The sequence below is a fragment of the Camelus ferus genome, chromosome 9 (genome assembly GCF_009834535.1).
Source record: "Camelus ferus isolate YT-003-E chromosome 9, BCGSAC_Cfer_1.0, whole genome shotgun sequence".
Classification (NCBI taxonomy): domain Eukaryota; kingdom Metazoa; phylum Chordata; class Mammalia; order Artiodactyla; family Camelidae; genus Camelus; species Camelus ferus.
Window position 1 is genome coordinate 7906326 of NC_045704.1, and position 27501 is coordinate 7933826.

Genomic DNA, 27501 nt, shown 5'->3' on the forward strand with positions numbered 1-27501 from the left:
ATCTCATCCCCTTGCTGGAAAATGGTTTTTCATTTCGCCTGGAATTGCAGCAACAGTATCTACACAAGGAGTTGAGATAATCTCTGGAAAAAACACTGTTAAATGGATATTACTAAACATTATTAATAATAATTTTGTCATTTTTCAAGGAATGTGTCATTTTTCAAGGAATGGTTCTAGGGAAATTTATCTGTGACAGTGGGGGAAAAAGTTAAGATCTCAATGAAGTCTGAGCAACAGTCACTGAGTCTGAGAAGTCAGAGAATGAAGCTGAGATTTCAGAGCTTGCTGAGATCTCAGCCACACTCAGAGTTTGGTTCAAAATGTGATTACTTTTAATACTTGAAAACATTCTGCATTAACAGCTTGGAAGAAGAGGTAAAGATAATATTTAAAAAGAGTTGCCAATGAGGTAAAAATAAATAGAGAAGTTGTATTGTTGTTTGTTTACTGATGCACAAATGTTCAGTGAACGCTAACCAGGTTTCAGGTACAAGAGTGGGTGATGACACACGTTGGGAATAGGACCGCCCACGTTCTGTGCACACCACACATGACCTGTAGCCTGTATTGACATTTTAGGACACACTAAATATCCTGTATTTAGCTTTTTACAATACATTACAAAAAGTCAGCAGTTGGAGCAATTTTTTCTCACTGTAATTGGCAATGAGTCACTTAGTTGGAATATTAGTTCATAAACATATCCCCATAACCTTCTGGACAATGCCTTACAGCCTCTCCTGAGGGTTCGGCTAAGGAAGAAAAAAAGGGGACTGTGAAAGAGTTAATTTTTCATAACAGGAAAGGCAAAGACTGTTCTTTAGCCCAATTCCAAAGTCTTGAACAAGAAACTATTAGAGGTAAGTTCAGATGGCCTCTGAACGCCAGCCAGTCAGCAACAGCCTCACCTCAGGAAACTCAAGCTTCTGAACATTAACAAATGATTGACAGTCCCAAGCTGCTAAAATTCAGCCAATCAGTGTTCAGACCGCAGGCCTGAAAGACAGCCAATCAGTGACAGCCCCAGCCCCTAAGTGACAGCCAATCAGCAAGCGCCTCACTACAGCAACCCGGCTCCTGAAAATCTGCAAGTCAACTATAGTGAGCAGAGAAACACCTGGAAGCCCACCCTTCCTTAAGTACGCGCGTTTCGGAAAGTCTGCCGTCTTCTGAGTGCCGCCCTCCCCAAAGCTTACATGAGAGTTGCTCCGGCATTTTTGGGGGTGACTGTCTGACAAGTAGAACTCTCCCTTGCAGGCAAACAGAAAGTTCACCTTTTTTGCCTGTTTGTTTTGGTATCAGATACCAAGTTCAATGTATTGTTAGTTCACAAATTTGCAAACCCATCAATAGTTCAACCTCTGTCAACACTTAGTTATGAGTCTGGACTTGTGACAGACAGTGACACAGATGTGAGACTGAAAAGGCGATTTTTCTATTCTTGCTGAAGTTGGTATTATCTGTTTTTTTCTGCATACTGAACACAAAAATGCCAAAATCCAAGGGTACATTTTGTGATGAATTTCCTGAAGAGTGGGTATTTAGTAAATGTGGTAGAAAACCCTCTTCAAGGTCTCTGTCTGGTATGCAATTGTTCATTCAGTGTTGAAAATGATGGACAGATGTAAACCAACATTATTAACAGTTAAGCATGAGAGACATATGACTTCTTCAACTAGTAACAAAGCAAGTGAAAAAATAATTTTTAAGAGAAAGTCAGATTAAAAAGGTAAAACTGTAACAGGTGTAAGGTATTTCCACACTGCTGCATCACCGGTCCTCCAGTTCATACTAGTCAATGTGCAGTGGACAGAGGACAGGATAAACTGGACGTGCCCAGTGTGGAAGCCATGCTACAGCCTACTACGCTTATGTGGAGGTCCCACTGAGACATGGTCTGCCCTGCCTTCCACTAGGGGCAGGAGCCACAGAAGTCCCTTGTGCCTTGCTGCTCAGGGCAACTTGAGTCGTGAAGATGTGGTAAATCAGCAGAGGGTCTGAACTCTGCTCTGTGCTGAGCTTCCTGGCTTTTCATTCTCAGTTTGACTCTTGGGTTTTGTTATTAGTTCCCAGTTGTTTGTGATCCTTGGTCGATCAGGGCCTTCCTTCTCATGCCTTTTGCTGTCCTCTGAGTTAGTGTTTTGTTCTGTGCTGTCAAAGTGTTGTTTGTCATAAGAAGCTGAATCATGGGGTGGAACACAGGCACTGCCCTGTAATCCTGTTGTTCAAGCCAGCCTCACAGACAGGCGGGTCTGCAGTTCTCACTGGACTGGAGGCTACATGGACAGGCTTTGCTGTGGGTCACCAGTAAACCGAATGAGATCTCCTTCCATCTTAAGATTTTTGTATTGAGAGCTGGGCTATAATCTAGAGAGAGTATTCTCTCTGGCATCCACATGCCAGGGGACCACTGTGGGGCTGTGCAGTGAGATGGCCACCATCAGGTTAGGGGCCTGAGGTCCACAAGCATCACATTCCTACTGACCACTGCCCGCCCTCTGGGGTGGTCTCAGTCTAAATCCTCTCCTCTCCCAAGAAAAATTCCTGTATTTCATATTCCTGTTACAATCCTGACTCTTGGCCTGTCTTTCTGAGCAGCATAACTATACCAAGGATGATTTGGACTTTCAACGGCCACTCTGGGGGACACCTGATTTGAACAAAAGGGTTCATTTGAAAGGTACCTTTGAAAATAAGAATTCTCAGGCCCAAAGGATAGTATTGTTTATTAATATGCAGAGGCCTCCAAATTAAATTCTGAAATAAAAATTACACCACTAAAAGATTCTTTGGCCAAAGCTAACGAGCAAGTTGACAAGCTTCAGCAGCAACAAAGGAGACTCATCCCCTAGGAGGTCCTCCATCTCTCTGTCCTCCGGCTGCTGCCCACAGCCAGCTGTCTTCCCGCCTCATCCTCTGATCTCTCTCCTCAGCACCTCCTCCCCTACTCTACCCGCTGTGCAGAAGCCAAGCTGACACTGGGTGTCTGCAGTAAAGTAAGGGTTTCCTGCAGGGTGCTAAACAAGGGAGTGGGAGACAAGTCTCAGATCCACTCCAACATTGGCCTTTGAGTTAGGGCTTTTAAAGGAGAAGAACAAAGAAGCCAGGGCTAACCATCACCTTGTGACGTTTCTGAGTCACAGTTTCAGGAATCAGGTTGCTTGTATGAGTCTCTGGTCTGGTGGGCCTTGTAATCTCCTTGTAATTTCTCCTTTTACCCATAGGATATTTGGCAATGTGTGGTTTAGTAAGTCTCTCACTATCAAACTTGCAGGGATGGTATCACAGAGCAGGAGGGTAAAACGCTCTCAAGTTTTCAGTCAATGGCCCAACAATGATGAGTTCTCTACCCACAACAGCCCCCTTAGCAATCCTGCAGGCAGGCCATGTGGGAAGATCACGTCTGAAGAGTCAGCCAGTCTGCACGCCACTGAGAATGGTGCAGATCCCAACCTCCTGCCTCGATGATTCACTGAGATTCTTCCCCCTTTTCCCCTTTAAAAATGGTCATGGCTGAGCAGAATCTTCGGAGTTAGCCTTGGGATATGCTTCCACCTACCCCCCAGACTGCCGGCTTTTCTGATTACAGCAACTTTCCTTTCTACCAACACTTGCCTCTCATGTACTGGCTGTTGAGCTGCAACCAGCCGAACCTAAATTCGGTAACAATTCCTGGTAGGTACGGATGGAGGCTACTCTTTCTACATTAAACACCAACGGCTTAGCTCAGTCTTCCGAGTGGAAGGTATTTCAAACAACCCACTGATTTCCTCCATTTCAACAGTAACACTTGGGCCACTGACTGAAGACTTAAGAGCATCCGTCCTGCTGTGTGATACTGTCCCTGCAAATCTGATCAGGAGAGACACTGAACCACACATCGCCAGATCTCCGATGGGTAAAAGGAGAAGTTACAAGGGAAACGTTAAAAACAAGTATTTTGAACTAGATGCAAATAAAAATGCTACATCGAAGAGCTGACGTGCACAGCTAAATTAAATAATTAGAGGGACATGTATGGCTTTAGCCAGCTTATTACAAAAGGAGAAGAATGTCAACAGCCTAACCTTCCATGTGAAGAAACCTGGAGAATAAGACCAAACCAACACTAAAACAAGGAAGAGAAAGGAGGCCCATAAAGATTAGAACAAAACGCACCGAGACAGAAAAAACATTTTTTTAAAAATCAGTGAAACCAAAAAAAGCCAGTTCTTTCAAAAGATGAATAAAAATTTTAGGTTGGCTGACAAGAAGACAACAAATCAGCAAAATCAAGAATGAAGACACTACTGGGCCTCCAGAAATTCAGTGCTATAATGGAATACTATAAACCTCCTCCTCCCAAATGAGAAAATCTAGTTAAAGTAGACAAATTCCTAGAAAGACATGAATTATCAAATGTGACTTAAGTAGAAAATTTATATAGAGGTACATTAAGTTATTTTTATCAAAAATCTTCTGCCAAGAAAATTCCAGACTTAGATGCCTTCACTAAGGAATTCTAGCAAACATTTAAAAAAGAAGTATCATTAATCCTTCAAAAATGTTTCTAGAAAATAAGGAGAGGAGGAGGAAACACTTCCCAACTTATTCTGAGCTCAGAATTACTCTGGTAGCAAAGTCAGTATCACAAGAAAAGAAATCTACAAACCTATTACTGCGCATCTATATAGATGCGAAATACACTGATTAACAAAGTGTCAGAAACCGGACTCAGCAACCTATACATCATGATCCAGTGGGATCCGTCCCGGGAAATGCAAGTTTAGTTTAACATCTGGGTGTCAATTAATGGGATATACTGTATAAATAAAAGACAACAGCAGCAACAAAAAAAAAAAACAGCCACACAACGATCATCCCAATAAATGGAAAACACTGGAACAGACGGTCTAGAAATACACCCACACAAATACAGTCAACTGATTTTTAAAAGGGGAGCAAAGGCGATTCAATGGAGAAAGGATAATCTTTCCAACAAATAGTGCTGGAACTATTAGACATCCTCATGTTTAAAAGTGACCCAGACACAGATCTTACACCTTTCACAAATATTTTATCACAAAACTATAACACACCTAGAAGGTAACACAGAAGACAATGTAGGTGATCTTGAGTTTGGCAATGACTTTTTAAGACACAACACCAAAAACACAATCCATCAAAGGAAAGCTCAGTAATTTGGACTTCACTAAAATTTAAAATCTCTGCTCTGCCAAAGAAACTGTTACAAGAATATGACAAGATATTCATCATACATCATCAGGGAATTGCAAATTAAAGCAACAAGAGCAAACTATTAGCACACAACTATTTGAATGGTAAAAATCCAAAACACTGAGAACACCAAATGCTGATGAGGACATGAAGCAACAGGAACTCTCACCCATTGCTGATGGGAATGTAAAATGATACCGCCACTTTGGAAGATAGTCTCTTACAAAACTAAACAAACTTATCATATGACACAGCAAACCATGCTCCTTGACTTGGCCCCAAATGAATTGAAAATCACTAGAACAAAACCTCCACACAAAACCTATACAGATGATGCATATGGCAGGTTTATTCATAAGTGCCAAAACTTGGAAGCAATCAAGATGTTCTTCAGTCAGTGAATGGATAAACAAACTGTGGTACATCCATACAATGGAATATTATTCAGTACACAAATCTTTATAGCAGCTTTATTTGTAACAGCTCAAAATTGGAAACAACCCAAATACCCACTGACAGCTGAATGAGTAAAAAACCAGCTGTGGCATACCCACACAGTGGAATAATACTCCATGATACAAATGCGCTAACTGTTGATACATGCAACAAATGGGTTAATCTTGAAACAGTTATGGTTAGTGAAAAATACCAGTCCCCGCTCCCCAGAAATTACCTACCACATGACTCTGTTTATGTGAAACTCTAGAAAATGCTTGCTATTACTTGTGAACTATGGGAATGGAGCTTAGAAAGGACGGGAGGAAAGGACTATAAAGGGACACAGGGACTCTTGGTTGTGTTGGATAGCTTCATTTTGATTGTGGGGACGGTTTCATCCACATGTACCCATGCCGAAACATAACATGTTTCACACTTTACACATGTGAGATTTGTTTCATGTCACCATATCTCAATAAAGCTGCTAAGAACTAAATGTTCCCCATAAAAGTCCGTATCTACCTCTCCTTCTGAAAAGTACCATCGATCAACTGCTCTGGTTCTACCATATCCCTCTTCCCACAATTTGGGAGGGTGAGCCCTGCCTCTGTATCAGTAAAAACTGGAGAGCAGTGAAGTCCACGTCCACTTCAGTCACCAGGCATGCTGGCTGGCTCAGAGAAGGACCTCTCTTCTGTCAGTGCTGGGCTTCTAGCCGGGGCAGTGATGGCCATTACGCCAATAGCCCAGGCAGGTACACGAATCTGCAAATCTTCAGATTATTTACTCTGACAGTGGCATTGGCCACAGGAGATCGAGATGCCTGAAGGTCCTGAGCCTTTCTGTACACCTTCATGCCACACAGCCGAAATCACCCAGTTAGAGATGCCTGCTTTAGAGCAGACACGCATCCTCTCATTAGCCAGTCACCCCAACTCTGTGACCTCAGTGCTTCTACACCAGCTGTGATTCCCACCTTGTCCTTCACCTTCCAATCAATGATACCAGCCTACGGGGTTCTGGACATCAGGGACTGGCTCCCATACAGGTCCAGGAACAGAGATCCCTCCAAAGTGCTGGGGCATGTGGGACACTCCTGAGGAACAGAGGACCCGATTCATGTTGCTTCCAGAAGCACTGGAGACTTTCACACCAACTACGCCCTCCTCAGAAGGAACTCTGGGCTCACAGGAAATCCTGACTTCCAGGCCATGGGATCAGATGCACAGAGCTCTTCAGTCTTTTCTAGCAAGCCTTGGGCAACAATGCAACACAGGCCAAACTAGACTGAAATCTGTTCCCTGCCACCCTACTGTGCCCTTTGAGGCACATCAGGTTGGTGCCAACAAAAGGTGTTCCTCCCTTTGTGTTGGCAGAAACCGATTTTTCCTCAATCCATTATACACAGTGAGCTGACCTCCCAAGAGTGAGGATGGCAGAGACAGGCCTTTATCACTACAGGAACCAGAGCAGCAGAGGGCAGGTAGTTCCAAAGTCGAGTGCTTTGGAAGCAGGAAAAACAAGTCACAGCTATCATGCTGACAGTCAACACTGTCCATGAAGAAGGGAAATCTTGTCTGGAAATCCCCAGCAGAATCCAGTTCAGATCCTTTCAGCCAGAGCTTGATCACAGTCACTCAGAACCTGGTCACGGGGGAGGAAACGAGGACCTTCAATGGACTCAGAATATTCATGATCCTCTCCAGGGAATAGGAGAGAGAGAACAGGCGTAATGTCGTGCATGTTGGCGTAACTGACAGGCACCGTGAGAACGTAACAGCTGGTGCAGCGAGGCTTCCGCCACGGGCACTGGCAGTCATGGAACTGTCAAGAGCCCTGGACAGTTCAGAAAGTGCAATGCGCCTCATGAAAACTTCTCACCTGCGTGTTCAAATTGGGAGTCTCCCCAGGACGGATGGACGAACGTACAAGGTTGACCTGTTGGCTCCTGGCTCCTTCCCCCGGGGCCCTCACAGAGCTTTGCTCTGGTGTCAGTCCTATCTTTTTTTTTTTTTTAAATCTTGTTTCTATTTTGGGGAGTGGGGAGGTAATTGGGCTTTTACTTATTTTTTTTTTTTATTTTAACAGAGGTACTGGGGATGGAACCCAGCACCTTGTGTGTGCTAAGTAAGCACATGCTCCACTGCTGAGCTACACCCTCCACCAGTCCTACCATCTTGAACAAAAACACAGCACATTTTCTGCATTCATAAGGCCTTTCTCTAGTGTGAACTCTGTGGGTGTTAAACAAGTTTAAGAGATGCAGCTAGAGGGCCTCCTAAACTGCTGCACTCATGAGGCCGCTCCCCCACGTGAACTTTCTGGTGCCGAACAAGGTGGGAGCTTCTGCTGTAGGCTTTCCCGCATTCACTGCACACGTAAGGCTTTTCTCCAGTGTGAACCCTCTGGTGTAGGATGAGGCTAGAGTTGCGGCTAAAGAATTTTCCACACTCACTGCACTCGTAAGGTCTGGCTCCAGTGTGAACTTTCTTGTGTTGCACAAGGTGGGAACTACTAATGTAAGCTTTTCCACACTCACTGCACACATAAGGCCTGGCCCCAGTGTGAACTCTCTGGTGGAGAATGAGGCTGGAGTTGTGGCTAAAGCATTTCCCACATTCACTGCACTCATAAGGCTTCGCTCCAGTGTGAACTCTCTGGTGCACAATAAGGTTGGAGCTATGGCTGAAGAATTTTCCACATTCCCCACACTCGTACGGCCTTTCTCCAGTGTGGATTTTCTGGTGCTGAACAAGTGTGTCTTTACGGCTGAAGGCCTTTCCACATTCGCTGCACTCATAGGGCCTTGATCCAGTGTGAATTATCTGGTGCTGAACGAGTGTGTCTTTGCAGCCGAAAGCCTTCCCACATTTGCTGCACACATAAGACCGTGCCCCTGTGTGGACTCTCCGATGTTTAATGAGGCTGGAGTTATGGCTAAAGAACTTCCCACATTCGATGCACTCGTAAGGCCTTGCCCCTGTATGGATTCTCCAGTGCTCAATCAGGTGGGAGCTCTGGCTAAAGAATTTCCCACATTCACTGCACTCATAAGGCCTCTCTCCAGTGTGAAACCTCTGGTGTTGAACGAGGGTGTCTTTGCGGCTGAAGGCTTTTCCACATTCACTGCACTTATAAGGCCTTTCTCCGGTGTGGATTCTCTGGTGCTGAATAAGGTGGGAGCTTCTGCTGTAGGCTTTCCCACACTCACTGCAGTCATAAGACCTTTCCCCTGTGTGGACTCTCTGGTGCTGAACAAGCGTATCTTTGCGGCTAAAGACCTTCCCACATTCACTGCACGTGTAATGTCTTTTTCCAGTGTGAAACTTCTGGTGCATTTTTAGGTGAGACAGATGAATGAAGGCCTTTCCACACTCCTTACACACATGTGATGTTTCTCCACTATGAGTGAGAGCTGATTTCTCCTTGGACAGATTTCCACATGGCAGGCACCTAAAGGCTCTCACTGGGGTCTGAGTTACCTGGTTGTCAAGGAAAGTGAAGGTGTTCAGGAGGGCTCTTCCACTGTCACTGCAGTTGAAAAGCATCAGCTCTGCCTGGTCTCCCTCGTGTGGCCCAAGATGGGAGCTGGCCGGAAAAGACTCCAGGAACTCAGTCCTTCCGCATGGACTCATTCCACTGTGAATGTTCTGGTGCTGGAAGAGGCCAGAGCCATCTGGCAAGTCCATCCCTTCCTCCCTGCAAGTAAAGGGTCTCCCTAACACGTGGACAGCACACCTCTTCCCAAGTGAGGCCCCACCACCATCCCCTCTGAAGGGTTTCTTCCCACCGTATTGTGTGTGGTGCTGATAAAGGTTTTCACTGAATAAGGATCCTCTCCCACAGGGGTCCCATGTGTACAGTTTCTGTGCTGGGTACGATCCCTGGTGTTCAGCCAGGTGCAAAATGTCTTTCAAGAGTGGGTCACATATCTCACACGGGTGGGCTTTCTGGAAAAATGGACAGGACTCAGAAGTCCTGAGCTCGGACACTCCTTCTACAAAAACGCTCTGCTTGGTAGGGGCCTCCTCATTGTCTGCTTCACACCAACAACCTGAAAGCAAAGAAATGCTAGTGAAGCACATGGTGACTTTGGTGGGAAGCAGCAATTCCATCACATAGGTATGTGTGACACACCAATGAAGGAGTCCCCTGGCTTCTGGCAGGATGAGGGAGCTGGGATCAGGGACCTGGACCCCAGAAGATCACAGTACGGACGAACTCTAGTGATGGGTAAAGACACAGTGGTGGTGTAGTGGAGACACGGAGTGGAGGCCAGGTCTCCAACTCATCCCTCTACAAAAGGGTTTCAGCAGGGCCTTGGCTGCTGGTGTCAGGCGAGCTCTGTGCAGAAGAGTGTGTCCAGGCCTGGGAAAATCTGACTGTAAGTGAGTAGCTGGTTCCGCAGGGCTACGTAAGGATATGTGCACAGCTTATGACACGTTAAAATAGCCAACGTCGGAGCAGAGGAGAATGAGTGAGAACCGAGAGGTGGGGAAACCGCCAAGGGTTGGAAGACAGGACAGAAGTGTCAAGTGGGCCAAGTGCCAAGAACGGGGAAGGAAAAGTGGACGTAAGGGGCTGCTCCAGGCCTCGGCAGGAAAACCCGGGGAACACAAAGCGGGCCAAAGGCGCGATATGAACCCAGCCCTCAGATGGCTCTCTCTCGGCTCCCACGAGGCCGGCCCAGGCCCCCCTGCCTGGCCTCTCTCTCTGTGGCTGGAATTGGGGCTAGCCTGGGGCGTTCTGCCCCTCTCCAAGTGGACAACCACACGGGATGTGGAAGATGGAAAGAAAACACAGGGCAGATGAGTGGCCCAGACAGACCCATCCCACAGAGAAGGAAAAAAAAAATGTCAAAACAAACAACCCAACAAACCTCGAAGGACAATTTGGCAGAATGTCCCTGTGACCTCCACAAGCAGCGACTGTGTCGGTACCTACAATTCCTGGCATCGTCAGGCCCCCAAGAAATGCCAGCTCTGGGATGAGGCCAGAAGTTGGAAGGGACCAAGCCACGCTGAGTCTGCTAACGGGACTCAAAGAGCCCTGGACTCCTAACCTTCTCCTGAAAGGCTCTGGGCAGCAGGTGCTGGGACTACCCAGCGGGGTAGGAGACACTACCCAGCGCCCAGCCCCGGGACCTCCTCTGGGAACCAGAGAAGAGAGAGAAAAGAGTCAGTGATCGGCTGGACAGAGAGAGCTGCCCCTGGGGAGCTAGGGAATGACCAGATCCCAAGGATGCTGGAGCGGGTGTGAGGGCCTGGGGAAGGCAGCCTCTAAGACAGCCCCCAGGAAGGCCTACCTCCTGGTATTCCTGCCCTGAATCAACCTCTTCCCTTGATCGTAGGCTGGACTGATGCCCTGTTTCTAAGGAACAGAATATGGCAAAAATGATGCAGTTATTTTTGCAAGGTTGGGTTAGAAAGAGACCAGTGTTCATCCTGGACATTCTCTCTTGCTCACTTGCTCAGAGAGAAGGCAAATTCCATGTTATGAGGTGTGTTACAGAAAGGCCACCATGATGAGGAACCAAGGGAGACCTCTGGCCAGTAGCCAGCCGGGAACTAATGCTAACAGTTCAACAAGCCACAAGAAACAAAATCCTGCAAACTATCACGTGAGTGCATTTATAAGTGGATTCCTCCTGAGATGGGCCATCAAATGAGAACACAGCTTTGGCTGACAGCTTGACTGAAACCTCCCAAGAGACCCTGAGCCGAAAGCACCCAGGTAAGCTGTAAGGGTGCACTGAAACTGAGATATCAAATTTTTACTGTTTCAAGTCACTAAATGTTGGAGTAATTTGCCATGTACCAATAGACAACTAAAACAGGGACTTACCTACGGAGGCCACAAGTGCAAAGTTCTCCAGCATCACGTCACGGTACAGGAGTCTCTGAGCTTCCTCAAGGAGCTCCCACTCCTCCCGGGAGAAGTACAGGAACACGTCCTCGAAGGCCACATAGCCCTGTCATGATGGGGACAGTTGAGCCCACAGATAACAGGACTCCCCAGTCTATCCACTCACCTACCCACCCCTGGTCCCTATCCTCCCCCGCCACCCAACTCAGGCGCGATACAAGCCTTGACACCACTAATGCCTGTTCTCACCTCATGTCTCCCTGATCGCTCAGAGCAGAGCCAAGTAGGTGGGCAGACAGATACTATGTAAGCTATGGGTCTGGCAAGAAGGGCACCAGACACTTTTCTGTCAGCATTAGATCACACTCCTCCTAACATTCTCTTTCTTTTTCTTTTAAATTTTTTGCGGGGAGGTAATTAGGTTTACTTATTCATTTATTTTTAGAGGAGGTGCTGGGGATTAAACCCAGGACTTTGTGTAGGCCAAGCACACACTCTACTCCTGAGTTATACCCTCCCCTCTACGTCACTCTGAACCACACTTTCTTCTGTCTCAGACCCCCCACCCATTACCACTGACAACCTCCGGCCCACACCATATGCACCTCCAAGGCACCCCTACCCACAAAGCCACTCTGCACACAGTATCCAGGAAGTACTCACGTGTCTTCATGACAGGCACCACTGCCACCCAGGTGCCTAAGCAAAAGACCCCATCCTTAGTCCCCAGTTTCTCATTAATGGCACTGCCACCATAACAAGATACTCCCTCAATTTAACCCACAGCTCCAGCCCACTTCACACACTGGCCACCACTTTGAACCTCTTCAACCAGAACCCCTCCCCAGAACTAAAGACTTGTTTCCACCCTCAACTAAGGGGTCTCGCGGGGGTCTTCTTAAACTAAACATGGTGAAAGCTTAACTCCCAATATAGCCACTGAAAACCACTCCTGCCACTGACCCCCCCCCATCTCAGCTGATGCATTTCCATCGCCCTTCCATATAAGGCAAAAAAAACTTGGGGTCGTCTGTGACCCTTTCTTTCATTTACCTATCACATCTGAAAATCCAGTCCCCCCACATAAGCAGCTACAAACTCCGCCTACTTCTCTCATTTCCATAGCCACTACCAACACTTCGTGAACTACCACAGCAGGTTCCTCCTTCACACACACACTCTGTTCTCAGCCAGAGGGCAGCCAGAGGGCAGCCAGAGGGAGCCCGTTAAGATCTGAGTCAGATCACCTCTCTCTTCTGCTCCAAATCCTCGATGTCTTTCATTGTCCTCAGAACAGAGGCTCAGACCCTCAGCCTGCCTTTCTTGACTGACTCCTGGTCCTGGTCTGAATCCTGACAGACATCATTTAGACTAGTGGTTCCTTGAGGACTCCCACCTCAATCTTACCTCCAAGCATTCACACATGCTGGTCCTGGGTCTAATACACCCTTCCAGTCCTCAGTCTATTGCCAGAAGTAGGATCCTCTTCATATAACCTTTGCCCTAGCTGCAGGATGCTGGGCTAGAAAGGACCCCATCTTTAAGGCCCGCAGGCTCAAGTGCAGAGGGAGGGACAGGTGAAGAGTCCCAGAATGTCACTGTGTCTCATCAGAAAATCCCCCTGGGTCCTACTTTAAAGACATATACAAAATCCATACACTTCTCTAACCTCCACTGCCACCACTCTGGTCCACTCACCATCACACTCACCTGGTCTGTTGCAGTAGACTCCATCCTGGTCTCCCTGCCCACCGAAGGCTTCCCCTAAACTTTCCACTCTGCAGCCAGTTAACGCTCCCGCCTGTTAATACCTAAATCAGATCACCTCCCTTCCCTGTTACAAACCTGCCGTGGCTTCCACCACCCCCAGAACAGAGGCCCGGCTCCTCAGGCTGCCATTCCAGGCCTGATCCCAGACCGCGAGCTCTCTGTTCTCACCAAACATGAGAGACCTGTTTCTGGAACACTCCTAATTCATTCTCACCGCCAATATTGGTACCAACTGGCTCCTGTGCCTTGGAAAATTTCACGCCTCATCCCATCAACGCTGGGAATGGGAACCTCGCCATTTATCCGCCGTGAATGACTTCCTTTTATACTCAAGAGAAAGGGCGACGAAGGCGAAGCGGTGACACACCATCCCCTCCATCTGAGTCGGTGAGGGCTCGAAAGACCCTCCGCTCACCTGAGCCCGGTCCATAAGCGCCGCCGCCGCCATGGGATCCAGTGAGCAGAACCCGGTCGTAAGAAGCTGGGGAACGGAGCGGGCTCTGCGGGAGTAGCCGAACCACCACACGTTCACTGCGCGGGGCGACCTCGGAATGACGGTTGCACTCCGAGCCCCAGGTTCCCCCGTGTGAAAACGCGCACAAAACTCAGGGCGCCGCCTCCGGGGCCGGACCAGGACGGAGGGCCGGTGCCAAGGCCTCGGGGAGGGCGCAGCCCCGCCGGACACCTCCGCGCAAGGCGGCCCGTCCCACGACGGGGGTCATGGATCGTGACAAAGGCGCGGAGGGAGGTCCTGTCCTTTTTACTGTCCTTCCCTGTTCAGTTCGGAAGAGCCGTGTGAAAAGCGGACCGGTCCAGGACTCCCAGCCTCTCCAGCCACTGTGGACAGTCCCGGCGCTAGCAAAAGACGTCACAACGGCGACGCCGGAAGCCCCGCCTCTGTCGGCACTGGTGGCAGGAAACGCCCATCTTGCGGGCTGTCATTGGCGGAGCGCGGATGCGCCGGGCACAGACTTCTGGGTAAGGGAGTTTGTGCCTGGCGTCCAACTAGGGGAGGGCTCGTTTCCGGTTCGCCCCGGTAGCGGGAGAAAGGTCGGGGGCGGGAACGGCGTCCCGGAGTGTCAACGCTCTTCTTAAAGGGGACGCGCCCGGATTTCCGTGGTCACCCGGGACAGCGCCGCGTCCTCCAACGTTTCCAGCAGGTGACGACGTATTCTTCCTTTCTGGGAGAGCTGGGACTTGGGATTTAAATGGAACGAAGAGTATCCCTGTCTCGTGCCCGCGGTGCCTGCGGTCTTCGTGTAAGAACATGAAATGTAACTTTAACTGGTTGATACCCAAAATTGGTTATCACTTAGGAATGGACTGAAAAATCCAAGTGCTTGCATCCAGCCTTCACCTTCTGACGCAGAAACCCTGGGGTGGCGCCCTAGCTCAAGTTTGAGAACTGGAACTCTCCTTAAAAGTCAGGACCGCCTCCCCGCCCCCAAAGTGCAGCAACTAAAATGGGAAAATACTACAGCCTACCTCATGGGAAGTGAGATGAAAAGTGCTTAGCACAGGGTCCGGTGCTACATACACACACGCTATTATTGCTGCTATTCATCGTTACCGCAAGGTTGTGACAGCTGAGACAGGCTAGCAGCTGGTAGCCTTTACTGTGGTGCTTGCACTTGGACAAAGGTCTTCTCCAGCAATAAAATACAAAGAAGACTGTAGGGGACTAAAGATAACTGCATACTTCGGTAGTTGGGGGCAAATTATGAACAATAAGATACAAAAAGGCCAAAACCCAACGGCTGCTTCTGAGGTGCCCGGAGCAAAAGCAGGTTACTGTGCATGGTCCCCGCACACAGCACCACCAAAGAGGTGCGCAGACCACGTAAGCCACCCTTCTGGCCCAACTGACTGACCCTACCCCACCCCATTTAAGGAACCACCTCGGGCAACCCACCCCCTCACTCCTATTCAGGGAGTGAACAAGGAAACCTGACACTTGTTTTCAGTCCCTGGGGCTGCAGTGGGAGTCTCAATAAAGCCTGCCTAAATTCCTCCTCTGGCCCCTTATAAATTTCTATTGATTACAGAGTCCATGAACCCTGGTGGGTAAAACAGCTATAGGAGGAAGTCAGAGGCTCCTCTTTGCAGAATCACTGATCATATTTATTTTAAAATGTAAAATACAATCACTCCCTGACTCACCAAGGGCGTTGTAGGTAATGGTTAAAAATTTTGCATAGACCACACCTGTATACCTTTAGTCTCATTCTATACTTTTTAAACATTAAATGCAGGAAGTTTGCATCAACTACAGGTAGGCCTATTGTCAAAAGGATACATTTTTACCGGCCATACATGTGGGTGACTGAGATGCAGCTTCTGACCTGGAGCTCATTTCGTGTGGAGAAGGCAGTAACTGAAGCAGGTGCCATAAAGAGAGTGTTGCTTTGACAGACATGTGTCTGGGGGCCCCAGAACTACAGGAGAAGGAAGGACCAAGGTGTGGGGGTGTGAGGGCAGAGGTGGAGGGAGCAGAGTGACCTAGGGGCTGAGAGCTTGGAGTTGGGATTGATTGGGATTCTGGCTGATCTGCACTGTGCCCATCCCCAGCCACACAACCATGGTCATGTCGCTTATCCCTGGGGTTCAGTGTCCTTGTGTGTAAAGTAGGAAGATGGACATTGAACTCAAGCATAGGAAGCAAAGAAAGGAGCGAAAGGTTGATATGGAGACCCCTGAAGGAGGCAGGATCCCCAGGCAGGGTCGGCGTTGGAGAAAAACATCTCCAGCAAAGGAAAAAGCAGGTGTCAGGACAGACTGACAAAAGTGTGTGCTGGTGCCAGAACCAGATTACAGTCACTGTGGCTGTAGAGGGAAGAGGTGTGGGCAATGAGAGTGGGGCAGGTTGAGATAAGGCACTGGATGTTGCACTCATTCAGTCTGAGATGTGTATCAGAATTCTAAGAGGAAATGTTGGTACCTGGTTGGCTGTGCAGTCTGGAATTCAGGGATGTTTGAGTCTGCAGCTACGTGGTGCTAATGCCCTCTAGCACCAGGAACGGATCTGACACCTGTCTTGGAAGAGTGAGATTTACCGGGTGCTGCAGTGTGGGTTACCACACTGTGGGAAATGCCGGCACTCAGTAAGAAAATGTTAACACTGTTTCTAGGCTCTGGGCTTGTGTTCAGTGATCAGCAGAAGGGCTTAAGGAAATAGAGCCTTGCTCTAAATTTGATGCTGTCAGGAAGTGGGGCTGGTTGTATGATCAGATATCCTGCAATTTGTTATTTACATGGTAGGAGAAGGAAGCAGCATGAGAGCAGCAGCTAGTGGCAGACAGACAGAGCTGTCACCCATGCTACCCAGGAGAGAGGCTGTCTCATCATTTCTGCTGTTTGCACAGGGCTCTGGGTGTCTCAGCGTCTCACGGTGTGCCTTGTCAAGGAACAGGGTCATAGCTGGCCCTTCTGACTGAACACGGAAGTGAGGACCAGATGGTGAGAAATGGGGAATCAGAGTTCAGATCTCAAGAGTCCTCCACCCTCTGGACAGTATGTCACAATTGCCTTGGGAGGGACACAGGCCCCAGTCTCTGAATGTGCTGCGTTATACTGCAGAGTTCTCAGCTGTGGACAGAGACGTCCTCTGCAGGAGAGCATTTCTCTGACTCTTACAGACCCGGGAGCTCAGCTACTGGTCTAACCAGAACCACTGCCCAGGAGGGAGGGGCCCTTCAGAGGCAACTCTCTTTTCCAAATAATAGAAAGCTAAGCATGCTGTCAATATAAATAGCACAGTTCCAGACTCACAGAGAAATGCATGCATAATGAAATGTGGTCAGCACTACGGGGCGGCCCCAGCTCACAACAGTGATGCAGAAATGACGCAAAACTAGACCTGGGCTTATTGACACGGCTCTGAGGAGAGTTCACAGCAAAGGATGTGATGGTTTGTATATTAAAAGATGCACAATGTATTTTTTTAACACGAGGTAATGATGATCATCTCATGCAGTTCAGCCTCAAAGATAATCCCAGAAAGGTATTTCAGAATGCCCCCTCCTGATGAAAGGACCAAGGAAATGAGCCCATCGGGTACGTGTGAAGCCCACACGTCCCCGCACAAACCTGCGTGTGGCCGTCATCATCCTTCTGGTAATTTCCAATCACTTTTCTTTATATCAACATTTGACAGTCCTGTAAGATTAAACAGTGGGGTCCTTATCCATGTTTTGTTTTGTTTTGTTTCTGTAAGGTTATCATGAATTTAACTTGAATGTGTGTTTTTTTCCCTTTTTTTTAATTGAAGTATAGCTGATTTACAACGTTGTGGGATGGGTGTTTTACTGTTTGTTTCAGCCCTAATTCAACCCCTAGAAAACAACTGAAGTGGATTTGCAGAAACCCTCAAGAGAAGATTTTTAAAAGTGAAAAAGCCAGTCAGATGAAAGAATGAGGACTCATCCTCAGGGAAGACAGGACAGCTAGTTAACCATCATCAGGGCTCAGAGGAAAAAAAAAAGAACAGACAAACACAGAGATCGGGATCAAGGAAAAGTGAGCATGCTGGATGTTTACAATGTCATGAATAAAGGGCTTGTGTTTGTCTTTGTTTTAAATTGAAGCCTTCTCTCACCACTCTTATTCACCATAGTATTAGAAGTCCTAGTTAGAGCAATCAGGCAAGACAAAGAAATAAAAGGTACCCAAATTGGAAAGAAAGAAGTAAAATTGTCATTATTTTCAGATGATATGATCTCATACATTGAAAATCCCAAAGACTGAACTAAAAAAACCGTTGGACCTAATGAATGAATTCAGTAAAGTTGCAGGATGTAAAATCAACACACAAATCAGTTGCATTTCTGTTCATTAACAAAGAAACAAAAAAGAAATAAGGAAAACTATCCCATTCAAAAACAGAAAATAGTTAGGAATAAATTTAACTAAGTGAAAGATTTGTACAATGAAAACTACAAGACTTGGTTGAAAGACATCAAAGAAGACACAAACAAATGGAAGGACATCCTGTGTTCATGGATTGGAAGAGTTAATATTCTTAAAATGTCTATGCTACCTAAAGTCATCTATACATTTAACATAATCCCTGTCAAAATCCAATGGCATTTTTTCACAGGAACAGAAAAACCATTTTAAAATCTGTATGGATCCACAAAACACCACAAATAGCCAAAGCAATCATGAGAAGGAAGAGAAAACTGGAGGTGTCACACTTCCTGATCTCAAACTACACTACAAAACTACAGTAATTAAAGCAGTATGCTACTGGTACAAAAACAAACATACATCAATGTAACAGAATAGAGAGCCCAGAATTAAACCCCCACATATACAGTCAACTAATATTTGATAAGGGAACCAAAACATCCAATGGGGAAAAAATAAGTCTCTTCAACAAATGGTGTTGGGAAAACTGGGTAATCACAGGCAGAAAAATGAAATTGGATCCTTATCTTACACTACTCAAAAAATTAACCTGAAATGGATCAAAGACTTGAACAGAAGCAGTGATACTATAAAACTTCTAGAGGAAAACATAGGAAAGCTCTTTGATACTGGTCTCAGCAACGATTTTTTTGGATATGACACCAAAAGCACAAACAACAAAAGAAAAGAAAAAAATCAACAAATGGGACTACATGGAACTTAAAAGCTTCTGCAATGCAAAAGAAACAACTAACAAAATAAAAAGGCAACCTACAGCATGGGAGAGAGTATTTGCAAACCATGTATCAGATAAGGGGTTAACAGACATTTGTAAAGAATTCAAACAACTCAACAACAAAAAACCAAACAGTTTAAAAATGGACTGAGGAACTAAATAGGGATTTTTCCAAAGAAGACATCCAAATGGACACCCCGTACATGAAAATACAGTCAGTATCACTAATTGTCAGGGAAATGCAAATCAAAAACCACACCGATACCACCTCACACCGTAAGGATGGTTATCATCAAGAAAACAAGAGAGAACAGTGTTGACAAGGAAGGAGAGAACAGGGACACTTGTACACTGCTGGTGGGATTGGAAACTGGTCCAGCCACTTTGGAGAACAGTATGGAGTTTCTTCAAAGTATTAAAAATAGAACTACCGTATGATCCAGCAGTCCCATTTCTGAGTATATACCCAAAGGAAATAGAAACAGGTTATCAAAGAGATATGTGCACTTCCTTGTTTATTGTAGTTCACAACAGTCAAGGTACAGAAACAATCTAAGTGTCCATCAATGGATGAACACAGAAAAAAAAATATATATGCATACAATGGAATACTACTCAGCCTTAGGGAAAAAGGAAACCCAGACATTTACGACAACATGGATGGACTTCGAGGACATTATGCTAAGTGAGGTAAGTCAGACAGAGAATGACAAATACTGTATAATATCCCTTATATGTGGAATCTCACACAAAACAAAACAAAAAACTGAACTGGAGAAAACGGAGTGGAATGATGGTTACCAAAGGCTGGTGGTGGAGTGAGGGGATGGGAGAGATGTGGTTTAAGGGTACGTACTTGCAACTAGTAGGTAAATTAATTCCCGGAGTTCTAATACAAAGTACAGGGATTATAAACAATGATACTGCATTGCAAACTTTAAACCTGCCGACAGACTAGATCTTAGCTGTTCCCACCACTAGAAGGGATAATTCTGCAGCACAACAAAGGTTCATGCTACAATGGCAACCATCCTGTAATATAAGTGTATTAATTAAATACGTTGTGCATCTGAAACTTACACAGTTATGTCAGTTACACCTTAATGATGAAGAATGAACGAATAATAAAAATGAAGCCTTGAATGGTTTTAAGCAGTACAATAAAATGTACCCACTCATAAGGGTGTCCTTATCTCCTTAGATATACTTTAGACAATATTTTTAGTATCCTCATTTCTTTTAAGTGCTTCATAAATCAATGAATGGTTGAGATATTTCATAACCAAGAAGGGTTTCAAAAAATATTTGCAGAGCTGCTCTGAAGAGTCCAGCTTCCCTGACACGGCCCGGGGGAGAGGATATATTAATTCAGGTGTTTACCTCTCAAACGTCACTCCTCCCCTGCCAGCCAACAACAAAATCAACAAAAAACCACCAATAAATCGTCTTGAATGTGTCCGGGAAACCCCGAAAGAAGCCACAAATCCACTTCCTTTCCTGTTACATCCACTTTTCTTCTTGCTCCTTTGTTTTTGCTTTTTAAAATCCCCACGGCTGCTTTTTCAGTGTATACAAGGGGCAGAGCTGTAGATAAAGATTTTTGAAACTGTGCACTAGCCCCTGGTTCTCTTTCCTTTATCAGTTCTCCTAGGATGCCAAGTCCTAGGATATATCCACTTCCAATATGACTCTTGAGCTGACAAGTGATTTGTCTCAAAAGATTTTCTTACAGCAGTGACACTCACAGGGTTTCTCTTTGGTATAACTTCCCAGATGCCGAATACGATGTTTCCGCTGCTCAGGAGATTTTCCTTAGGAGTTACATTCAAAAGGTCTCTCCCCAGTATGAGTTCTCTGCTGTTGACTGAGGTTAGTCCACTTGTAAAAGGCTTTACCCATCTCGTACACTCGTCGGGTTTCTCCCCAGTATGAATGCTTCAAGGCCGGGTGAGGGGCGAATGGAGGCTGAAGGACTGTACACAGTCACTGTATTCACGAGGATGCTTTCCGTGTTGAGTTAGCAAGGAGCTGTCACAAAAGGCCCTCCGACATTCTGACATTCAAAGGCTTTTTCTCCACTGTGGCTCCTCTTAAGCCACACAGAAATGGGGTGAATGAAAGCCTTTCCACAGTCACTGCCCTCAGGGATTCTCTCCTATGAGAACCCTCACGTGATGAGTAGATACACAGCTGTCAAAAAACACTTACCCACAGACTCTGCCCTTGGAGCGAGTGCCTCTGGAGTGGGAAATACTGGACAAAAGCAGAGCTGACACGAGAGACTTTCCCACATTCTTTGCACTCAAGAGCCTTCTCCCCAAAGTGTTAATCTGCTGCTGCCGCATGAGGCCTGACCCACAGCTAAAGGCCTTCCCACAGCGGAAGCACTCACGTGGCTTTGCTGAGCATCAGTCCTCACATGTTGACTGAGATCTGCTCTCTTGAAAAAAGGCTTTCTCAGGAGGGAGAGTATAACTCAGCAGTAGAGCACATGCTTAGCATGCATGTGGTCCTGGGTTCAATCCCCAGTCCCTCCATTAAAAATAAATAAATAAATCGGGGGAGGTTATAGCTGAAATGGTAGAGCACATGCTTAGCATGCACTGGGTTCATTCCCCAGCCCCTCCTCCAAATATAAATAAATAAGCCTAATATCTCCCCCCCTAAAAAAATAGTTAAAAGAAGAATTTTTTGAAGAGAGAGAAAGGCTTTCTCACGTTCACGGCAGTCCCTTCAGCATGATGTGATGTCCGACAACACGCCCACGCTTGTTAAAGCCTTTCCCGCGTTTCTCCCACCTGCAGAGATCCCTCCCTGCCTACATCGGGGACGCCGGATCCGGTCCACGTGAGTCCCGTTCATGAAAAGCATCTCCCGGAGACTTGGAGGAAACTTCTAGAGGGCAGGCTACCTCTGTCCCCGCCCACTGTGTTCAGAGCTCACCTTCCTGAGGAGACGCTCCGGGCGGGAAGCCGTCCCAGGCCCTCGCACTCTTCCTGTATTTCTAATGGTCCTCGCTGTTCCCAGCTTTGCCCCAGCCGGGGGTCTGGCTGAGAGCCAGCTGACCCCGGAGTGACGTTCCCGCCGCCAAGGGCAGCTGAGATGTAGCAGGCCGTGCGCTTCTGTATCTGGTCGGGGTAGAACCACACAAATCTCTTGGACAGGCCCCGCATGTTGGATCCCGGGCGCTGCCCAGATGGGGTTCCCTGGGGCTCAAGCAGGGGCAAACATGTCTTTCACGACTGGGCCACCCCTGTCCTAGGGGTGAGCCTTCCGGGCACGAGAATCTGCCCTGGGCCTTCTCATCTGTGACGCTTGCCCAGAAACACCCCGCTCAGAAGGTGTGGTCACATCCTCCATTCCGTGCCAACAACCTGGAGGCGGATAAATACTGGTGAGGCGCGTGTTCTGTGGGTGGCAAGTGGCATTTTGTAACAAACATGTGTCTAAGACAACCAGGGACTAGGCCATGGGACTGTGGGCAGGACATCCTAGACTCGCGATGAGGAAGGGCTCCTGTGTGTTGGTGGGCCTCTGAGGGTCGCAGACTGAAGGAGACACGCAGGGGGAGGATACAAGGAGAGGGTTCAGAGTGAGCAGGAGAAGCACGCTCTCTGCAACAGTCTCCCAGCAGGGCTCCGGGTCCCCTGTGACAGGGGAGTGCTATGCAAAATGGCCTCTCCAGGGCCAGCAAAATCTGGCCACAGACAGGATTTAGTGTTTAAGGAAGACTTAAAGATAATGTGCACTTCTCATGACATGTTAAAAAGAAACCCGATGCTGGAGGGGGAGGGTATAGCTCAGTGGTAGAGCGTGTGCTTAGCATGCACGAGGTCCTGGGTTCAATCCCCAGTACCTCCAGTAAAAAACAAACAAACGTAATCCCCTTCCCCTCAAAACAACGGAAAACAAAAACCCGACCCGGTAGAGCGCAGTATGGAGGAGCAAGAAAAGAACCAGTTAGACGTGGGACTAGAAAGGGGGTGGGACACAGGTCCCTGAGGTCAGAGGAGACGACAAGGGAGCAGAGCATCAACATGGGGGAGGGCAAAGCGGGATGAGAGTCACCGGTGTTGGCACCAAAACACCAGCTGCCACAGCACAAGGTACTGGAATGGAGTGGAGCCAGCCCTGATTCCTGCAGCTTCCACTCACCGGGCCGGGCTCCCTCCAGGCCTTCTCCGTGGTGCCGGGAGCCGGGTCTACCTTCTCAGGCACCCGGGGCTCCCCTCTGCCTCCATCTGGGTGACCCTGTGGGACCTGGAAACCGCAAGTCCTAACAGGAAAGAAGAGTGGGTGAGTGGGCAGTGGTGACCCAGGGAAACTCCCTCCACAGAGAAAAAAATTAGATACTGAAAACAGAATCTTGGAAATGGGCTTCTAGGCAGAGCTTGGTGTTCTCCACAAGTAACCACAGCAATGCTTGCGATTCCACGTCAGACCCTAGAAAATGAGAGGAAAGGAACCTGGAGCACGGAGAGTCACCTCACCAAGGAACGGCCAGGCCTTCTGGGATCTGATGGGCAGAGGGACAGATGGCCAGACTTCTCACCCCTAGATCCTTCATTTCAAAGCTTCGGGGCAGGAGAGGTTGAGGCTGCTCTGGGAGAGGAGGGGGTGGTGCACAGCGCCCAGCCCTGGTACTCACCCTACTCAGTCCAGGGAACCAGGGAAAGAGGCCATGTGCGACACAACTGTGAGATGGAGAGAAAGCCACCCCTTGGGAAGAACAAAACTCAGCCCAGGAAACTGGGAACCGTGCCTTTGTTAACTCCCTCCTCCAGGTGAATGTTGGCTGGACCTACAAATTCTTTCCTAGTGCACAAAATATGGCAAAAACAATGAGGTGCCACTTTTGAGAATAGGTTCTCAAAATACCAATCTCTATCTTGGATGCTGTTTCTTGCTCATGATCTTGGAAATCAGCTGCCTTGCTGTGACCTGCTTACGGAGAAGACAACACAGCAAGAAAGTGAAGGAGGGTTCTGGTCAACAGCCCACCAGGGAATGACTAGTCTAACAACCTCCTGCTCTTGTGCGTGACCTTGAGTGGAGATTCACCTCCAGTTGAGCTTTCAGGTCAGATGGCTGCCCTGGACAGCTTGATAGCAAGATCAAGAAAGACCTTGGGCTAGAGATACCCAACTAGCACATGCTTGATTCTTGACCCAAAGAAACTGTAAGATAATAAAGGTTTGTCTTTGCAACCCACTAAGCTTTGGGGTAATTTGCTAGGTAGCAATGGATGACTGAAACAAGAGACTTACCCAGTGAGGACACAAGTGCAAAGTTCTCCAGCATCACATCGCGGTACAGGAGTCTCTGAGCCTCCTCAAGGAGCTCCCACTCCTCCCGGGAGAAGTACACGAACACATCTTCGAAGGTCACACAGCCCTGCCATGGTGGGGACAACTGAGCCCACAAGCAGCATCTCTCCCCAGACCACTCCCTAGTCCCTCTCTTCCCCAACCTCCCAACTCAGAGGAGATACCAGAGAGCGCCTGCTCTCCCTTTATGTTCCTCTGATCACTGTGTCCAGTCCAGAGCAAAACCAGGCAGGTGGACAGACGCAATACTAGTTAAGCTGACTGAGGCATGACGGGCCTCAATAACTCTGCCAGCCAGTTCTGGTGCCATCCAGACCATACCTCCCAAGCACAGCCAAGCGTGGGTTCAGCCTTCTCCCATAAGCCCCCAGGACTCGGACCTTAAGGCTGTCAGTTCATACTCCTCCCAGGTCTCCCTGCCTCCTCCCTCACTTCCACAGTCTCCACTCTGCAGCCAGAGGAAACCTATGGAATGAAATCTGTGTTATATCACCTCCATCTTCTCTCCAAACTTTCAGAAAGGCGTTCTAGCTCCTCCGGCTGCGATTCCAGGCCTGACTTATCCTCACTGAGCTCTATTCCCGTAAGACACAGCGTAGACCCTGATCACTCCCAACTCAGTCACACCTGCGAGTATTTGCACATGAAGTAGGACACCCTTCTGGAATTTATTCCCTTGGTTGCCAGTACAGGAGCCTATCCTTGGCCTGAACTAAGTGCCCTGAGCCAGAAGTGACTCCCTCCGGAGCCTCCACGACCAAGAACCCAGAGAAAGAAAGGCAAAGTCCCAGGACACCACCATTAGCTACTGCGAGGGGCGGTGACCATGAAGATGTGGCCCTGAGAGACCTCCACTCACCTGCGCCGGATTCATCAGTGCTGCCGCACCTGCCACCGCCACGGGACCCAGGGGGCTGAGTGGGGCCCTGAGAGGCGGGAGGCCAGGGCGGAGTCACCTCAGGCTGGGTGTCGCACTCCGAACCTCGCTGCAAAATGACGTCAGATGCTCTCAAGGCCCAGGCCACCGCCTTCGCGGGCCTTGGCCACGAAGCGCGGGTGAGGAGGCCCCGGAGAACTTGCGGTCCCGGTGGCGCCCGGCAAACACGAGGCGCGAGGACGCCTGTCCCACGGTCGGGGACACTGTGCCACGGAGCGTCCCGGAGAAGGAGCCAGGGCTGGGGCGTCACGGCTCGGACACGGCACAGAGGTGCCCCCGGCCACGTCGCTCTCCCTCCCCGCCCGCCCGGGAGGCGCAGCCCCGGCGCAGCGCTCCAGTTCACGTGGTCGCGGTCCAACCAGCATCTGCTCCCGGAAGGATGTTCTAATGCGGATAGGCCGGAAGTCCCGCCCTGACGCCGCAGGGACCGCCTCTCCTCTGGGACGTGATTGGCTCAGCAGCAGGGGCGGAAGCGCCGCAGACATCCGCTTCTGGGTAACGTAGTTAATGCGCAGCCCGCTCCCACGCGCGTGCGCCTTCTCCCTTCTCCATGGCGACGGCCCTAGCGGGGAGACCCGGCATAACTTAGCTCTAGGTGTCCTAGCACGGGGAGGGGCTTCGCTTCTTCCTAAGGAGGAGTGTCCCAATCTCTCCGTGGGTTTGGGGGCAGTGCCGCGCCCTCAGAAATCTGGCAACCGCAGGACCTGGAACCTGTGAGACGTGAAACCCTGGAGGTGGGTGTGGCTCGGGGGTAGCACGCTTGCTTAACATGCACGAGGTCCTAGGGGCCATCCCCAGTACCTCTATTAAAAACGGAAAAACAAAAACCAAAAAGAATACAAGCTCTGTGACCCTACCCAGACCTACAGAATCAGAAACTTCGGGGACATGGCTCAGCACTCTCAACATTCAGTGCTTGAAAAATCCCGGTACCATGGCTACACTGTGACCTCTTTGCAGGATCCTTGGACCTCGTAGTTATTTACATAAAAAGTGCCCACCTTCAAAACTGGACAGCTGCATGTAGATCAATGAAGTTATAATACTCCCTCACACCACACACAAAAATAAACTCAAAATGGCTTAAAGACTTAAATACAAGACAAGACACAATAAATCCCCTAGAAGAAAACTTAGGCAAAACATTATCTCACATACATCTCAGCAATGTTCTCCTAGAGCAGTCTACCCAAGCAATAGAAATAAAAGCAAAAATAAACAAATGGGACCTAATTAAACTTACAAGCTTTTGCACAGCAAAGGAAACGATAAGCAGAACAAAACGACAAGCTATGGAATGGGAGAAAATATTTGCAAAAGATGAAACTGACAAGGGCTTGATTTCCAGAATATATAAACAGCTCATATGACTTAATAAGGAAAAAACAAACAACCCAAGCCCAAAATGGGCAGACCTACATAAGCAATTCTCCAATAAAGACATACAAATGACCATTAGGCACATGAAAAAATGCTCCATATCACTAATTATCAGAGAAATGCAAACCAAAACTACCATGAGGTATCACCCCACACCAGTCAGAATGGCCATAATTCAAAAGTCCACAAATGATAAATGTTGGAGAGAGTGTGGAGAAAAGGGAACCCTCCTACACTGTTGGGAATGCAGTTTGCTGCAGCCATTATGGAAAACAGTATGGAGGTTCCTGAAGACTAAAAATAGACTTACCATGTGACCCAGCAGTCCCACCCCTGGGCATATATCCAGAGGGAACCTTAATTCAAAAAGATAGGTGCACCCCAATGTTCATAGCAGCACTATTTACAATAGCCAAGACATGGAAACAACCTAAATGTCCATTGAGAGATGACTGGATAAAGATGTGGTATATTTTTACAATGGAATACTACTCAGCCATAAAGTGACAAAATAATGCTATTTGCAGCAACACGGATGTCCCTGGAGAATGTCATTCTAAGTGAAGTAAGCCAGAAAGAGAATGAAAAATACTATATGATATATCACTCATATGCGGATTTTTTTTTTAAAAAGTGAACTTATGTATAAAACAGAAACAGACTCACAGACATAGAGTTCAGACTTGTGGTTGCCAGTGAGGGGGGGAGAGGGAAGGGATAAACTGGGAGTTCAAGATTTGCAGATACTGACTAGTATATATAAAATAGATAAATAAGTTTATAATGTATAGCACAGGGAAATATATCCAATATCTTGTAGTAGCTTATGGTGAAAAGATGAAAATGAGTATATATATATATTCATGTATGACTGAAGCATTGTGCTCTTCACTAGAAACTGACACATTGTAAACTGACTATAC

The 27501-nt window shown here is 47.7% G+C and overlaps 1 protein-coding gene and 1 long non-coding RNA gene across 2 annotated transcripts; both read right to left on the reverse strand.

Moving 5' to 3' along the window:
• Positions 1-1988: 1988 nt before the first annotated feature.
• On the reverse strand, positions 1989-14174 carry ZNF304 (zinc finger protein 304). The gene is made up of 3 exons (XM_006185260.3): positions 13709-14174; positions 11503-11629; positions 1989-9712 (listed from the first exon to the last, which is right to left on the reverse strand). The coding sequence occupies exons 1-3, from the start codon at positions 13739-13741 to the stop codon at positions 7902-7904; spliced, it is 1971 nt and encodes a 656-aa protein (XP_006185322.1). The 5' UTR covers positions 13742-14174; the 3' UTR covers positions 1989-7901.
• Positions 14175-19432: 5258 nt separating this feature from the next.
• On the reverse strand, positions 19433-25638 carry LOC106729690. The gene is made up of 4 exons (XR_004322833.1): positions 25121-25638; positions 24202-24328; positions 23090-23210; positions 19433-22308 (listed from the first exon to the last, which is right to left on the reverse strand). It is a non-coding gene; the product is annotated as an uncharacterized LOC106729690 (long non-coding RNA).
• Between the last annotated feature and the right edge of the window lie 1863 nt (positions 25639-27501).

Coding starts and splice junctions, on each gene's coding strand:
- ZNF304 (XM_006185260.3), bottom strand. CDS start 13,741: ATGGCGGCGGCGGCGCTTATGGACCGGGCTCAG. Junction 11,630..13,708: donor CGCTTATGGACCGGGCTCAG/GTGAGCGGAGGG, acceptor CCATCATGACAG/GGCTATGTGGCCTTCGAGGA. Junction 9,713..11,502: donor TGCACTTGTGGCCTCCGTAG/GTAAGTCCCTGT, acceptor CTTTGCTTTCAG/GTTGTTGGTGTGAAGCAGAC.